Here is a 17783-nt window from a genome sequence, read left to right on the forward strand (position 1 = left end):
CCGTCTTCGGCCCGGCTTGCTTGAATCCTGATGGTGCAATGAGCAAGGGACTCACATCTGAGTATACCCTTCCACGCTTAGGGTGGACAAAATTATTTACAACAAGGGGTGGTGATGGACAGAGTCTCTGAATTAAGCAGAATACTCTCACCCAGTCAAGAGATCAGGGCTAGATCCAACACCGTTTTTTAGCTCATTGCACCATCCCAGTTTCAGAACCTGGCTGTATGCAAATTAGTCTGTCCCTGGCCCAGTGCATCATGGGAACAGGGCAGACCAGACTACAAAAGCCAATTCTTACACTGGGAAGGAAACAAGCTTCCGGGGACCGGTTTCTGGCATTTCAGCCGTCTTCGGCCCGGCTTGCTTGAATCCTGATGGTGCAATGAGCAAGGGACTCACATCTGAGTATACCCTTCCACGCTTAGGGTGGACAAAATTATTTACAACAAGGGGTGGTGATGGACAGAGTCTCTGAATTAAGCAGAATACTCTCACCCAGTCAAGAGATCAGGGCTAGATCCAACACCGTTTTTTAGCTCATTGCACCATCCCAGTTTCAGAACCTGGCTGTATGCAAATTAGTCTGTCCCTGGCCCAGTGCATCATGGGAACAGGGCAGACCAGACTACAAAAGCCAATTCTTACACTGGGAAGGAAACAAGCTTCCGGGGACCGGTTTCTGGCATTTCAGCCGTCTTCGGCCCGGCTTGCTTGAATCCTGATGGTGCAATGAGCAAGGGACTCACATCTGAGTATACCCATCCACGCTTAGGGTGGACAAAATTATTTACAGCAAGGGGTGGTGATGGACAGAGTCTCTGAATTAAGCAGAATACTCTCACCCAGTCAAGAGATCAGGGCTAGATCCAACACCGTTGGGCAGTGAGCTAAATAACGGTGATGGATCAAGCCCTGATCTTTGGACTGGGTAAGAGTGGTCTGCTTAATTCAGACACTCTGTTCATCACCACCCCTTTTCTGAATCGTTTTTGGCCACTATAGGTGTGGCAGGGTATACTCAGACATGAGTCCCTTGCTCACTGCTCCATCAGGATTCAAGCAAGCCGGGCCGACGAGGCTGAAATGCCAGAAACCGGTCCCCGGTAGCTTGTCTCCTTTCTGGTGAAGAATTGGCTTGGTAGTTTGGTCTGCCCTGTTCCCATGATGCACTGGGCCAGGGACAGACTAATTTGCATATAGCCAGGTTCTGAGCTGGGATGGGGCAGTGAGCTAAATAACGGTGATGGATCAAGCCCTGATCTTTGGACTGGGTAAGAGTGGTCTGCTTAATTCAGACACTCTGTTCATCACCACCCCTTTTCTGAATCGTTTTTGGCCACTATAGGTGTGGCAGGGTATACTCAGACATGAGTCCCTTGCTCACTGCTCCATCAGGATTCAAGCAAGCCGGGCCGACGAGGCTGAAATGCCAGAAACCGGTCCCCGGTAGCTTGTCTCCTTTCTGGTGAAGAATTGGCTTGGTAGTTTGGTCTGCCCTGTTCCCATGATGCACAGGGCCAGGGACAGACTAATTTGCATATAGCCAGGTTCTGAGCTGGGATGGGGCAGTGAGCTAAATAACGGTGATGGATCAAGCCCTGATCTTTGGACTGGGTAAGAGTGGTCTGCTTAATTCAGACACTCTGTTCATCACCACCCCTTTTCTGAATCGTCATGGGAACAGTCCAGCCTGAACTGCCAAGCCAGGTCCTCCCTGTACTAGAAGCAAGCATCCTAGGACCGGTTTCGGGGTTTTCACCCCTCTTCAGCCATGATAGCTTGAATCCAGTGGCACAGTGAGCCGGGGACCCACGTCTGGGCATACACAGCGCACTTAGGGCGAGAAAGCAAAAGACACACAATTGATTTATTTATTTATTTATTTATTTTAAAAGTTTTATATAGCGCGGACAAGATCTTTGCAGATATCAGAGCGCTTTACATAGAGGGGTACATGAGGGGGAGTAATCATACAAATAAATCAGTAGGTCAAAACAGTACAAATACGTTACATAGAGGGGTATATGAGGGGGCATATTCAGATAGATAAATCAATAAATCAAACAGTACACATAGGTTACATAAAGGGGTATATGAGGGGGCATATTCAGATAGATAAGTCAGTAAATCAAACAGTACACATGGGTGACTGCAAAGCCAATCATGTGAGCAATGAGACAACTCATACCAGTAGGCAAAGGGGTCAGGCATGTAGTACAGATCGATCGGTGTCGAGTGTTAACAGAGTTCTAGATACTGGTTCAAGTGTATTTAGCCATGAGGATAGATTTTACTTCTTTTTTAAAGAGTATAGTGGAAGAGATACGCCTGGTTTCTGAAGGGAGTGAGTTCCAGATCCTAGGTGCCATACCCGAGAAGGAGCGCTTATATGTTTTTTCCTTCCGGAATCTTCGCGGTTTCAACAGAAGATTGTTTGTGCCTCTAGTGTTTCTGGTTCCGCCAGAGATTGTCAGTTTCTGGGCGAGGTAGCCGGGTGATTTTAGGTGAACCGCCTTGTGTGTCATGCAGGCTATTTTCAGGTGTATTCTGGCTTCAAATGGCAGCCAGTTCAGGGTTTTTAAGTCAGGGGTAATGTGGGAGTGCTTTTTTGACCCAGTGATGAGTCTCGCTGCAGTGTTTAGGGAAGCTCTTAGTGGTGCGGTTGTGGTTAGGGGGAGTCCGCATAGGGCAGTGCTACCGTATTCAATTCTGGGGATGACAATTGCTTGTACTGCGGTTTGGAAGTCTTTGGCTGGGAGGAAGGGTTTAAGTTTCCTCAGAGTATTGATCAGGAAGTTCGCTCCCTTAGTTGCTTTGCTGATATGTTGCTGCATGTTGAGATTGGTGTCGAGTGTTATGCCTAAAGATTTTGCTGAGTCCACGATGATGGGTTGGACATTGAGTGCAGTTAGGTGTTTAAGCCAGGTTTGAGTGGTGGAGATCTTAGCTGGAGGTGAGATCAGAAGGAACTCTGTTTTCAGGGCATTGAGTTTGAGGTGATTATTGGCAAGCCAGGATTGGCTGAATCTGATTGTTGAGTTCAGGAGCAGGATGTCATTGGGGGATTGCAATTTGAGATAAAGTTGGGTGTCATCGGCGTACATGTGAAAGTGTACATTGGATGCTTGTAGCAAGGTGGTGAGTGGTTCCATGACTAGGTTGAACAGAGTTGGGGATAAAGAGGAGCCCTGGGGGACGCCTAGCGTTACAGGTATTGGCGAGGACATCAGGTTGTTGCTCTTGAATTTCTGCGACCTGTTGTGAAGAAAGGAAGTGAACCACTTGAGAACAGTTCCAGATAAACCCATTCTTGTGTTTAGAAGTTCTAGCAGATTGATGGATGGAATGCAGAACAAATCAAAACATTCACCCCCAGTCAAGACATCTGGGTTAAATCCATGATTCTTTTGCTCACCATGCCATCCCAGTTTAGACCTGGCCATATGCAAATCAGTCTTGACCCTGTGCCTCATGGGAACAGTCCAGCCCGAACTGCCAAGCCAGGTCCTCCCTGGACGGGAAAAAAACATCCTAGGACCAGTTTCGGGGTTTCACCCCTCTTCAGACAGGATAGCTTGAATCCAGTGGCACAGTGTGCCCGGGACCCACGTCTGGACATACCCGGCGCACTTAGAGTAAGAAAGCAAAAGACACACATTGTACATGTACAGGAATTTATACCTGCTGTAGGTCAAGTAAAGTCCTGGAGTTGATCATTACCAAGGACATGATTCTTTTAGGCTGGGGGTCGCATCTAGCAGACAAGACAGTACAGGGAGTGGTCCCCTTAATGGCAGGGGCCCACATCAACTACGTCGCGCTCCTGGCCATACAGGTAGCTCTCAAAACCTTCTTTCAGGCCATTCAGGGAAAACTAGTCCTTATTAAAAAAGATATGACTGGCATGTATTACCTACAGAAGCAAAGCGGTATGCACTTTCCCCAGTTGTATGCACTATTGTAACACATTTTGCACTGAGCCATCCGCATACACTTCCTGGCAGAGTACCTTCATGGGGTAGATATTGACTTTGCTGACCTGCTCAGCAGGACACATCAGCAAGTCCATGAGTGTGAACCCCACCTACAAGTGCTACTCCCTTACTTCTACTGTCCATGTGACACATAGATAGACCAGTTCACCACCTATTAACAAGAAAATGCCCAAACTTCGCCTCTAGGTATCAACTGCCAATGGGCAATGGTCTAAGGATAAACTCTGGATATTTGCCTTTGATTTTCGTCCTCCACTATTCCTTTCGTACATGGTTAGTAAACTGCGGCAAACTTCATTCACACTCATCCTAGTGGCTCCCATATGGGTCACTCAGCTTTGGTACTCCATACTCCTTGAGATGTCCGTGAGCCCCCTCGAGAAGCTCCACAACAGCTCAAATTAGCAATCCGGCACCTGAGATACTACAGCTTGGTTATCTTAGCCTACCGCAGGAGTGCATGGCTATCCTCTGTGAAGCCAGCAGACCTACTACCCGTGTGTGTTGTACTGCAACATTTGGCAACCGTTGCATCCCTAAGCAACTGGAAAACCTACTGTACAGAACATCATTTGTTATCTTTTACACCCACAAAAGTCAGGACTTGCCTATACATGGCAGCTATTGCTGCCTACATGCAAAACAGAGAACATTATCATTATTTAGTATTCCTATCACTGAGGCATTTATGTAGGGCCTCAAGAATCCTCCCAAGGTGGCCCCTTCATGGAACCTTAATGTTGTGGTCACTTGGCTCATGGTTTCCCCCTTCGGTAACCCTGCACTTTTGCCCATTACAGTTCCTTTCATGGAAGTTGGCCTTCCTCCTAGCCATAGCTTCGCTCAGACCCATCTGTGAGCTGTGAACACTTACCCTGCAAGAGCCTTTCATTCAGGGAAAGGGTTGTCCTCAGAACTAATCCTATCACCTTTCCACATCGGTCAGATTATAGAGCTCCGAGTCTTCTTTCTGCAGCCACACTCTGTAGCAGAGAGAGCCCTTCATGCTCTAGACGTTAACCGGACTCTCAGGTACTGTATCAATGGAAGTAAGCCCTTCCGAAAGTCCATGCACCTCTTTGTAGTCTTGGCCAAGCCCCACAAGGCCATCCCCTCTGAGGCTGCCACAGCTATGTAGATTGTCAAGTGCACCCAGGCCTGCTACCACAAAGTGAAGAAAACCCTAACTCTCCCCTCTTGGCACACTCGACCTGTAAAAAAAAGCAGAACCGACAGCTGACACATGCAAAGTGGCCATCTGGTTAACCCTTTACAGATTTATCGCACACTATTGTGTGACTACCTTAGCATACCAATAGGCTATAGTTGGCCTGACAACACTAAGAACTTTGTCCCAGACATCTGTACCATCCGCGGGTTAACCAGCGCTTACAGAATGTACTACTTTACAGTCATTGCAGAGCATGTGTATCTACAACCACACATGCTACGAATAGAAAATATTACTTATCCTGCGAGCATCTCTTCGCAGAGCGTAGTACTTTAAGATGCGCCCACCCTCTTCCCTGGAGCCTGTCTCATCAGCAGATATCTCCTACTGGAACCTATTTCTACCTCTGAAAGTCACCGTGCTACCTTCACTCACCACTCAATACATACGCTCCCCCACCGTATGAAAAACACTTTAACATGGATTAGGTGCCCCTGCGCACAAATGGTGGAGCCACAATACAACCAGTGACTCAACGTCTGAGTCCAACACTAGATGGCAGAATTATGCAGAGCATGTGAATCTACAGCACTACATGCAACAAACATATGCTTACAGTGTAAGCAACACTTTCCACATATTTACACACACACCATATAGGGCAATTATGGATCTCGCAGTTTAGGCCTGAATATCACCCTCAAACTGAATCATTAAACCATTGCCTGCAATAAATGGATCCGTTGAATAAACCGTGTGAACTGGAATAGGCATGGAGGACCAGAATCCTCAAGTGAGAGTGTGGGAGCTGGGTGCTGGAAGGTAAGGTAGAGACAGGGACTCATTTGGAGACCAGAGAAGGCCACTTGCTTGAGTAAAACTGGTGACTGATGTTTTGATGAAAGGGTTGAGAGCTTCTTGTTTTGCTGAGGTGGGCTTGAATTGCTTGTGTGGCTGAGGTGGACAAGGGTCATTTGTTTGAGTACATGCTTGATTGCTTTTTGTTTTGCTGGGGTGGGGGCGGGAGCTGCATATTGGAGACCGGTGAGGGACTGTCACCAACATGCATAATGTAGTCTCACAGCATTTCTCATTCTTTTCTTTTCAGTTTCAATGAAATCAGCAAGTTTCACACACAGATCCTGAGAGTAAAGGACCGAGACGAGTTTCCCATGATCCTCGTTGGCAATAAGGCAGACTTGGACCTACAGAGACAGGTAAATTACTGTGTAAGAAGATATTTTAAGATGGGCTCTTAAGACCTAGGCTTGCTAGAAAAGCAGAAACCTTATGACTAAAAGTACAGCTCTGCAAAATAATATGTTAGAGTTCCTAATGAAGAACTCCCGTGCTTACTAACTAATATACAAATCTCACTTCTTAGTACTATCTTAACACCTAGGGTCCCTGCACTCCCTGTATTTGTCAACTGTTCGCAGTAAACCACTTCTTTTTCATCTACTATATCATTAGAAACCAGAGGGTATCGCCTTCACACATATAGTCGATAGTCCAAGCCTCATCAAAATGAATAACTGGATTCCCTCGCCTAAGTGAAGAGCATACATTGTGTTAAGCCTGCTCATTTTGCATGTTGTTTATTAACTGTTTGGTGGTATATCCAGCAACAAACTGCTATTTTTGTAACTTGACTCGGTTCTAGTTGAACATGCATTCTATGCTACTGGTTAGATATTGATAACTCTTTCTAAAAGTGGAGGATAAAAGCTGTGTTTCACCTAGGCTGTCTGTAACAAGAGCTTAATAGCCTCAACAGTAAGCAGAAAATCCTGCTGAATTATTAAATTTGATGCAAGAAAAGTATCATGGTAATAATTTGACAGAACTAAGATTCAATAAAGTGTGGGTTATTATTTACTGCCTTTCTTTTGAATGTAATAGGGGAAACGACAGTCTAATAGTGTTTGTAGGAAACATTCATTGAAAATCACTAAGCAGATATTTGGCATTCCATACATTGATGCACAATGCATTATTGTTTGTAATCGGCATATGGACAGGATGCGCAAGTAGGGTCTCTATAACACTCACACTTTAAATAAAACTCTTTACTTGGCAGTGTGAACCTTTTCTGGATTCGCATGCTGTGCATTATTCCGCAATCTACTGGTTGTGTCTGGAATTTTCTTTCCCCCTTCTCTCTTTTTTTCCGCTGTGTCGATCATTTGCCGGGAATATCCATCTCCTTGTGACATCAGAATATACACCCATAACTCACCATTGGGTTCAGAAGTGCGATCAAGGTCGCAGTTCGGCATAATAAAAGGAAATGACACAGAAAAGCTCTGAAAGAAGGAGCGGAAAAGATTGGGAACACAGGGGCATATGTAGGTAATTTCCATTTTGCGATTCTCAAATAGCGATTTTTAAGGAATCGCTATTTGAGAATTGCAAAATGGAATGTAGGTAATAATTCGCAATTTTTTTGCGAATCTCTAACATTCCTAAATTGCGATTAGCAAATTACGAATCGCAATTAAGGAATGAGTGTCCCATTCATTCCTATGGGCCAAGAGGCCCGTAGGAATGAATGGGGATACATTCTCAAGTTGCAATTTTCTATGAGAAAATCGCAATTCCAAGGGTGCCAGGGTGTCCAAAGGACACCTGTTGCACCCCTGGAATGTGCCTGTAAGCACATGTGGCGCACAGACATGCCCTAAGGGCATGTCTGTGCGCCACATGGCACTTTGATATTTTTTTTTTTTAAATGCATTTTGACAGGAAATCACAAAATACCATCTACAAAATCGCAATTTTAAAAGCACCCCTACATAGCATTTAAGGAATGGCAAAATTGCGATTCCTTAAATGCTTGAGCAAAATAAGGAATCTCAATTTTTGCGATTCCTTATTTTGCTAAGTGGCACTTACATATCAAAACGCTGTTTGCGATTCGCAAACGCCAAAATTCGACGAATTTCGGCATTTGCGATTCGCAAACGCCTACCTACATATGCCCCACAGCTTGATCGACAGCAGATGTTGAGGGGAACTGAAAAAAACGAGAAGGATTGAAAGCTCAGGGTTTTAAGTGAGACTAGGATCATGTGGGTCAGATGTATGGCTAGAGGCAGAGGTGCTGGTGTCTTCATAACAACTGAAAACAATTCATCCTTTAGATTTTGCCCAAAAAGCCACATCCAACTTGCACATAAGAACAGTCACAAAGTATACCATCTCTGCCTGCTCAGTGACCACAAGGTCGAAGGGTTACTACGCAATACCCTTAATGTGAAGGAGAACAAAGGTGGGCACACTACGCCATAATGCAGAAGACATAGATAAAACAGCCATTTTTCAGGGACCTGGGGCTCTCAAGTGACAAGGAAAACCCAGATGAAACTGAGGTGATGCAGGGGAAAGGGTCAAACATTGAGGAGAGTGTTGTAGACCTTGAAGGATAGGAGTTGCAGAAAAAGGCACTGAAAGAGTGCATGACTGCAAAGCACAAACTTAAAAGTCCTCCAAAACACCCTCAATGCCAGAGATATTTATTTATTTTATTTTTATTTATTTGCGTGTTTGTATCGCGCTAGGATCACCTCCCGAAGGAGTATCTCCGCGCCTTTGGCAGCTAAAAAAGCAAACTAGCAGATCCTGGCCATAGATGTTATTATTCAGTTTTGAAATAGGAAAGTTTTCAGTTGTTTCCTAAATGGGAGGTGATCCTTGCACAATCTCAGGGTTAGTGGGAGGCTATTCCACAGAGTTGAGCCAGCAATTGAGAGGGCTCTTTCTCCTTGTCTTGCTTTTTTTGCTCTTGGAACGTGAAGCAAGGCCTGCTCACTAGATCTCAGGGAGCGTGTAGGTATGTACCGGGAGAATTTATTGGTCAGGTATGCCGGGCCCTTCCCCTGTAAACTTTTGTGCATTATGCAGCAGGTCTTAAACTTCACCCTCTGTTTGATAGACAACCAATGCAGCTTTTTCAGAAGAGGTTTAGACGGGGTGCGAGGGGGTCGGTTTAGAACCAGGCGGGCAGCAGTATTTTGTATCACCTGGAGCCTGGAAATTACTGCTTCATTTGCTGACAGCAACAGTCCATTGCAGTAATCCAGGCGACTCAATACTAGAGCCTGCACCAGAGTTCTCCTAGTAGAGTCTGGTAGCAGAGGAAATACCTTCCTTAGCATCCCAATAATATGAAAACAAGAGCCCATCACTTGATTGCCATGTTGTTTTAAGGAGAGCTCCTGATCTAGCCAGGCGCCGAGGTTTTTCACTACCTGCTTGGGCTCCGGGACCGGGCCCAGATCTTGAGGCCACCAGTCAGGGGTCCACAGAAGTTTAGCCTCACCGAACAGCATCACCTCCGTCTTAGCAACATTACACTGCAGGAAGTTAGATGCCATCCAGTGTGCCACCGCCTTCATCCCCTGAGCAAAGGAGTACCTGACCTCCACCGTAAGGGTTTTAAAAGGAAAGAGGAGTTGGGTGTCATCCGCGTATGACACCGGGATGAACCCATGGGATCTCATGATGTTGGCTAGGGGGGCCACATAGATATTAAAAAGAGTAGGGCTCAGACAAGAGCCCTGTGGCACCCCCTTAGAGATCCCCAACTCCTCTGACCGGTGGGCACCCAGGGTAACCCTTTGGGTGCGACCTGTCAGGAAACTCCTCAGCCAGGCCAGCGCCTTGCCTTCCAGGCCGATGTTAGCTAGCCTGGTGGTCATGATGTTATGTGACACGGTGTCAAACGCCGCAGACAGATCTAACAGAACCAGGATAACAGAATGGCCTTTATCCTGGAACATGCGTAGATCGTCTGCGACTGACAGCAAGGTGGTCTCAGTACTGTGTCTTGGCCTAAAGCCTGACTGGGATGGATCTAAACCACCTACTAATTCAGTGTAGTTTGACAAGTGGCGGTTTACATGTTTCTCTATAATTTTCCCCAAAAAGGGAAGAAGAGAAATAGGTCTTAAATTCGCCAGCACCGTCCAAGGAATGGGAGTGTTTTTCCTCAGTGGTCTCACTAGCGCCCTCTTCCAGTCAGTTGGAACCTCCCCTGTACAAAGAGAGAGGTTGACCAAGTTCTGGATATCTGGCCCAAGAACTTCTACCAGCCTAGGCAAGATACGGGCAGAGATGCTGTCATAAGGACTACCGCTCTTTATTTGGGCAACCAATGCGTTTACCTCCTCTAAGGAGATAGGAGGAAAATTGGTGAGGCATTGAGTAGATTGCCCAAATTGTACATCAGTCTGGAAGCTGTTGTTGTTATCCATTCCCCCAGCCATATTTGAGGCCATTATCCTTTCATAAATAGTCTCTATCTTCTTCATAAAGAAAACAGAGATGTCATTGCACAGATCTTGAGTGGCAACCTCTACAGTCTCACAGGCTACCGGTCTGGTAAAGGTTTGTAGGATGTTATACAGAACTCTAGAATCTTTCCCAGCCTCTATTAGTTGTGCTGCGATATGATTTTTCCGAGCAGCCCTGATGGCCTTATGGTACAACTTAAGAGAGGATCTGTGGAGTTCTTTATCTTCTAGCCTCCGAGACGTCTCCACAGTTTTTCCAGTTTTCTGGTGTTTTGTTTCAATGATCTTAGCTCTTCAGAAAACCATATTTCTTGCCTTTTGGCTGGGCGAGGTTTATATACTTTCTGTGGGATGGTAATATTTATTGCTTCCCTAACTGCCTCCTCAAACCTGTACAGCTCCGTTGTTATGTCTCCTGTGGTGTGTTTAAACAGGGGAGCTTTGTACTTGTCTCTAAAGGCTTCCGTAGTTAATTTATGCCAAGGTCTCCTTTTGGAGGCCAGAGCACTCTGCTTTCGTGGCTTATCATTGACGGCAGTATGGAACTCTAGAATAAAATGGTCTGTCCATTCTACCTGGATGGGTGGCATGCATTTAATTAAGGGTGAGTTGGACATAACTAAATCCAAAGTGTGGCCTGCCTCATGAGTGGGACCATGGTTGATCTTCTTCAGTCCTAGAGAGTCTAGGTCCATTAGAAGGGTTCTTGCCTCCATACACTTCTCTGACTCACTATGGACATTGAAGTCCCCCACCAGGAGAAAATCCTGATTGTCTTGCACAGATGGTGCTAGAGCCTCTATTAATGCAACAGGAAAATTCCCAATCGAGCCTGGTGGTCTATACAGCAACGCCCCCTCCTTTGTTCTCTGGGGTTGGGACTGAGTTTAAAAATGAGTAGTTCCATTTGAGGATTACTAATTTCCTCAAGGATATCTAAATTCAGTTCCTCCTTATAAACAATTGCAACCCCCCTCCAATTTTATTAGGGCGGTCGACCCTGGCTATCTTGTATCCCAATGGGACGCCCAGTGTGATTGCTGGAACTAGATGGGGCTTAAGCCATGTTTCTGTTAGAAAGCAGAGGTCTGGTTCCTCAGTAGAAATGAGATCCCAGACCTGGATGGAATGCTTTACTAGTGACCGGGTATTACAAAGTATGTTTTTGCTCCACGAGATGGAGTTATCTCCTGAGATATTTGTAGGGGCTATTTCTCGTCTTATGACTTGTAATACTTCAAATTCCTGTGATTGGCTTCTTTGCTCCACACAGAGGTCGAACTGAGTATGACATCTGTGGCAGGCAAAAGGGCCCTCTAGGGGGGTTTCTATGATAGTGTCACAGACAGTTGGAATGCAGTTGCGTAGCTCTAGTAATACCTGTGGGGTATATGTTCTTCGGATGGTATTCGATATTGCATGGTCTTGTGGCGGCCGCGCCATAATCTCTTGCCCCTGGCCCCGTCCTGTCACGGACAGGCGCAGACGGGCTGGTCTTCGGCTCGTCTTAGGCGCAGGAGTAGGCGCCATCCTGCGCGTCAACGCTGCGCGCTGGAGCCGACGAAAGGCTAAATAGCCCAGGAAGGAACAATGTCTAGAGCGCTAACCGCTCGCCTTCCAGTGTGGCCTTTCTCTGCCCCGCCCTCCACACACCGGGATTGGCTGCCGAGCGTGCAAGCCCGGATCGGGGTTAAGGGCTAAAATAACCTCAATGTTTGCAGGTATGTGGATTTGATTTACAGCGTGCCACTAAATACTAGCAACCTATTACAATTTTCACTTTTAAAAAGAGCAGTAAAAGCAAATAAACACAATTTAAAAATTCCGATCTCGAGCGAATTAGGTAATTTTTACATAAGCACAGCGTAGCTGTTACATTGATAGCGCCAAGCGGGGTTAGGAGAAGCTGCCACCACCTCCTTACCGCGAAAAGCGATGCCTCCTCGCCGCCTAAATAGCCCAGGAAGGAACAATGTCTAGAGCACTAACCGCTCGCCTTCCAGTGTGGCCTGTCTCTGCCCCGCCCTCCACACACCGGGATTGGCTGCCGAGCGTGCAGGCCCGGATCGGGGTTAAGGGCTAAAATAACCTCAGTGTTTGCAGGTATGTGGATTTGATTTACAGGGTGCCACTAAATACTAGCAACCTATCACAATTTTCACTTTTAAAAAGAGCAGTAAAAGCAAATAAGCACAATTTAAAAATTCCGATCTCGAGCGAATTAGGTAATTTTTACATAAGCACAGCGTAGCTGTTACATTGATAGCGCCAAGCGGGGTTAGGAGAAGCTGCCACCACCTCCTTACCGCGAAAAGCGATGCCTCCTCGCCACCTAAATAGCCCAGGAAGGAACAATGTCTAGAGCGCTAACCGCTCGCCTTCCAGTGTGGCCTGTCTCTGCCCCGCCCTCCACACACCGGGATTGGCTGCCGAGCGTGCAGGCCCGGATCGGGGTTAAGGGCTAAAATAACCTCAGTGTTTGCAGGTATGTGGATTTGATTTACAGCCTGCCACTAAATACTAGCAACCTATTACAATTTTCACTTTTAAAAAGAGCAGTAAAATGAGGGTGTGGCTTGCCGGGCGATGATGGCGGTCGCAGCGTTGTAGAGCTCCCGCCTGCCCTGACACAATCCTACCATTTATCCTGACCCCCGAGCCCGCTACCTGCCCTACCTGAGTGGCGATTGTCCCTGGCAGCATCTGGACCTGTCCGGTGAGGCGCGCTGTCCCCCCGGCTGCTCTGGTGAGCCGACATCGGATGTGGAGTGGTGCGGCCTGGGGCCGGCAGGCGGAGCCGGGACCTCAATTTTCGAGGCATCGGCTGGCGGCCGCTGGTCGGACCGGTGGGAAGCCTTCCTGATTGGTGCCTGCGACACCGGAGGTGAAAGGAGCTGCGGCGGTGACCAGTGGAGCGGACTCCCACGCCGGGGTGGCCCCTGGAAGCTCCGGTACCACTGCGGCCTATGCTGACCCCGAGAAGCCGGGGCCTCGATTTTGGAGACGCTGAGCTGACCCGCGCCTGGGAGGTGGTGAGTCGGCGCTGGGTGCCCCTGGGGTTGGTGGACCGAGCTCTTGCCACAGGACGCCATTCGTCGTGAGGAGGGGGTGCCACGGGAGACCCCCCGTGACTGCGGCCCATCTGCATTGTGGGTTGGCCCCCCCTTTTGGTGGCGTGGGTCCGGAGGCACAATTCCCTTGCCTGGGACTGAGGCTGCCTGGTTCCCGGGGACGTGACGGAGGGCTCCCCGGACTGCCTTTGCTGTGACGACTGGGGGACCTGGCCCCCGGGGACACCGGAGTGGTGCTGTGCTCTGCTGGGCCTCTGGACGCCGGGACCTTGAGGTTGGCGGTCCCCGCCTGGTGCAACCGTCTTTGGCTCTCTGTCGGGGGAGCCGACGCTGTGGTCAGTGGCGCGTGGGGTCGAGGGCCCCTCTGCGACTGGACTTTTACGGATCCTGCGGCTGTGCTGGCTGGGCAGTGGATTGGTGGCAGGCAGTGTCCAGTGCAGCCTATCCCCGCCAGCCTGGGGATCGCGCCTGCTGCCCAGGAGTGGACTGTGGCCTGATCCGACTGCGACACGCGGAGAACTGTGAGTGCCCCCCGATTTGGTGTGTCCACCTGCGGTGTGCAGCTAAGCCCCCGAGTGCATTCTACGTCTACTTTACTGCGGGTGCGGAGGGGTTCGCCCGACTTCCCCGGATCATGACAAGAGGTGGGGGCGGCGCTGGACCCAACAAGCAAGGTCCAATCGACAAGTTTACCGGACCCAGCGGGGGGTCAGGAGCCTCGGGTGGCAGCCAGAACGCGGGACCTGACAACGCGGCCCTGATGGCGGCCATCACGCAATCCAGGGACTCACTGGACGCCAAGATCGGGGCCGTTGGGGCTGATGTCATGCTTCTGCGCCAGGACCTTCGAAACGCGGTTGCTCGCATCACGGAGGCTGAAACCAGGATCACGGGAGTGGAAGATGATGTTGGTGCCCTAAAGAAGAAAGTGGCGGAGATGGACAAGATTCAGAGGGGTCTGGCACTCCGAGTTGAGGATGCAGAAGGGCGAGCGCGCAGGAATAATCTACGCTTCATTGGCTTTCCGGAGGATTGCGAGAAGGGGCCCATAGATGCGTTCTTGACGCGTTGGCTAGAAGGTTGGCTCCCCCCAGATGTCCTCTCGAGCTGTTTTGTGATCGAACGGGCCCACAGAGCCCTGATGCAGAAACCGCCTGTGGGAGAACGACCGCGCCCAATCATCGCAAAAATCCTCAACTTTCACGATAGGGATACCATACTTCGAGAAGCAAGGGCCACGGACGCGTTGCTGTTCGATAATCATAAGATCATGATTTTCCCGGACTATACCAGACAAGTGCAGCAGCAGCGTCGCTCCTTCCAAGATGCGAAAGCCAAGCTCCGGGGTTTGAAGATTCCTTATTCACTGCTCTACCCGGCCCGTCTACGCGTCGTTTTCCAGTCCAAGACTCACTTTTTCGATACTCCAGAGGCAGTGTATGGTTGGACGGATGAGACTATCCGGCTCCGGCCGAACGCCCAACCGGGCCTGAACCCAGGGCCATCACGTGGATCGTCGCAGGAGAGGAGTGACTCCTCCACTAGGGGTAAAAGACGCGGGAAATCTCGGTCGCGGAGACGCTCCCATTCCGGGGGCGCCCCGCGGGATGGTGTACAGTCCGACACTGATCAGTCCGGGAAAGGGCTTTGATGATCATGAGACCTCCATTTCCTAAGTCAGTTCTCTTTTCATCAGTGGACTATCCGAGAGGCCCGGAGCAACTGCCGCGATGGCCGAGGAACTAACGCCAGGGGTGGTGAGACCCAGACATTGGTTTGTCTCAGGTGGGGCGCTGTTGGTGAGGCCTGATTGCCTCGCCCTGACCGTGTTACAGGTCACTAGTGGTTCATTGGGGCTCGGGGTGTTGACATATGGGCAGCCTTGTCCTCTCACGTTGGGAGGCGGCCCCGAAGGGTAGTTCCCGTTAGTTTGGGGGGTGTAGTGGGATCCATTGGTATGGGTGGTTTTGGGCACTATGTTTTGGGCCCGAAGCTCCCCATGCCGCGACAGGTACTTCAAGGTTTCATGAGGTATAGGGGTGGGGGGAGGCGGAGTGTTGGGTGTTGGGTGGTTTGTGGGGTTGTGTCAGTTGGGGGAGCTGGGAGGGCTGGGGGGGTGTTGGACGGGATGCACGTGATTTTGGCTACAGTGATTTGCATGCTACAGGGTGCCTGGGCTGGGTCCTGGGGCTTTCTGAGACTTTTTCGTCAGGACAATGGCTGATCCCGCACAATTGACACCTACTAGTGGATCTATGAGAATTTTAAGCTGGAATGTGAGGGGGATGTTGGACAAAATTAAGCGTGGGGCAGTGTTGCGCTGGGGCAAGAGAGACTCAGCTGATGTCATGCTATTGCAGGAGACACATATGTTGGGAACAAAGGTGCTAAGCTTACAGCGCTTTGGCTACACTCAAGTGTTTCATGCGGGATTTTCTAGAGGTTCGAGAGGGGTGGCCATCCTTATACACAGGAGACTGTCCTATACCCACGAGCGTCATTGGCTGGATCCCCAGGGTCGATATGTCTTTGTCAAAGGGGTGATAGGCGCGGAGCCGGTGTGTATGCCCCTCCTCCTCTACAATGGTCCCTGGCTGAGCGCCTCTTTACGTTGTGGGCTGAGATTCCGGACTCTTTGGCTGTGATAGGTGGTGACTGGAACGATGTGGTAGATGTGTGCCTGGATCGGCGAAGGCTGCAGGAAACTGCGGTGGCCACCTCCCCTACTCGCTTGAAGGCGATGGTTGATGGGCTGGGCTGGGTGGATGTCTGGAGGCATTTGCATGCCAGGTCGCGTGAGTACACATATGTCTCTGCCGTGCATGGCTCCTTCTCCCGACTAGACTGTGTGTTTGTGCCGGGGGCCTTTCTTGACAGAGTGAAGCAGGCCGTGATTCAGCCTCGTGGGCTGTCGGACCACTCCCCAGTCGTAGTACAGATCACGCTGCACAGGTCGCCCCAGCCGTTTCGGTGGCGGATGTCCTCGTGGCATCTCCAGCAACCAGACTATACTACTCACATGCGCGGAGCGATTGCCCACTACTGGCACGAGAACCTGACTGAGGAGATTGATGGGGTGATGGTCTGGGAGGCCATGAAGCCCACGTTGCGAGGCGTCGACATAGCTTGGTGTGCTGCAGCCCGTCGACGTCGTCGTGAGGCTATAGTGGCGGCGTCAGATAGAGTAGGGGTGTTGGAAGCTCGGTGTCGGACTGACGGTAATGGGGTAGCTCTCAGGCTGCTCCTGCAAGCGCAGCAATCTTACGCCTCAGTTTTACTTGACGAGGCGCGACTGGCCTGGCTGGCTACGAGGAGCAGGGTCTACCAATGGGGCGACAAATCTTGCACCATGCTCCATAGATTGTGCCAACAAACACTGCAGCCGGTTACTGTGCCGGGCCTCGTGGACGAAGACGGGTTGGCCATGACGGATCCGGCTGCCATTGCGGCGAGCTTCGCTCGCTATTATGCGATACAATATGCCCCTCGGGACAGTCTCCCCCCGGAGGCTATTGACAAGTTCATCGCTGACCTTCCCCCTCGCGCGATTACAGACGAAGCCAAGACCGCCCTTGATCTCCCCTTGACGGCGGAGGAACTAGGCGATGCATTGGGTCAACTCAACACTGGCAAGGCGCCCGGACCGAGCGGATTTCCCAGCGAATTTTATAAGAAATTCCACTTGCAGCTGGGGCCGCATTATAGGCGGGCGCTAGAGGCAGCGCGGGAATGTGGTAGCCTGCCGATTGACTGGCGTCAGGCAGAAATTGTGGTTTTTCAGAAACCAGGCAGACCACCCGACAGACACGAGTCATATCGTCCCATATCCTTGATCAACTTTGAGGCCAAATTGTTGGCCAAGGCGTTGGCGAACCGCCTCCTCCCGTATATGGCGGACTTAGTCCACCCGGATCAAGCGGGCTTTATGCCCGGTAGGGCGACGCGTCACAATATCAGGCGCGCGCAGGTGGCCGTCGATGCGATGGGAGCGACGGGAGAACAAGCGGCGCTTCTACTAGCGGACATCGATAGGGCATTCGATTCAGTCAGTTGGACTTATCTCTTCGCTCTTTTGCCGCGACTCAACCTCGGTCCAATTTTTGTCTCGTATGTCCGGCTTCTATACACAGACATCACCGCCTCGGTGCGTGTTTCGGGGGCTGTGTCGGAGAGGTTCCCAGTTGCCAGGGGGACTCGCCAGGGGTGCCCCCTCTCCCCGTACCTTTTTGCCTTGGTCATGGAACCATTG

At 49.8% G+C, this 17783-nt stretch overlaps 1 protein-coding gene across 1 annotated transcript in view; it reads left to right on the top strand.

Annotated features, from left to right (window-relative positions):
• RRAS (RAS related) overlaps positions 1–17783 on the top strand; it is a 153689-nt gene that overhangs the window by 92955 nt on the left and 42951 nt on the right. Inside the window, exon 4 of the mRNA XM_078655281.1 lies at positions 6278–6386. Coding sequence (XP_078511407.1) covers positions 6278–6386 — 109 coding nt within the window. The remainder of the gene's footprint in view (positions 1–6277; positions 6387–17783) is intronic.

This window comes from Lissotriton helveticus, chromosome 7 (assembly GCF_964261635.1).
Source record: "Lissotriton helveticus chromosome 7, aLisHel1.1, whole genome shotgun sequence".
Taxonomy (NCBI): Eukaryota; Metazoa; Chordata; class Amphibia; order Caudata; family Salamandridae; genus Lissotriton; species Lissotriton helveticus.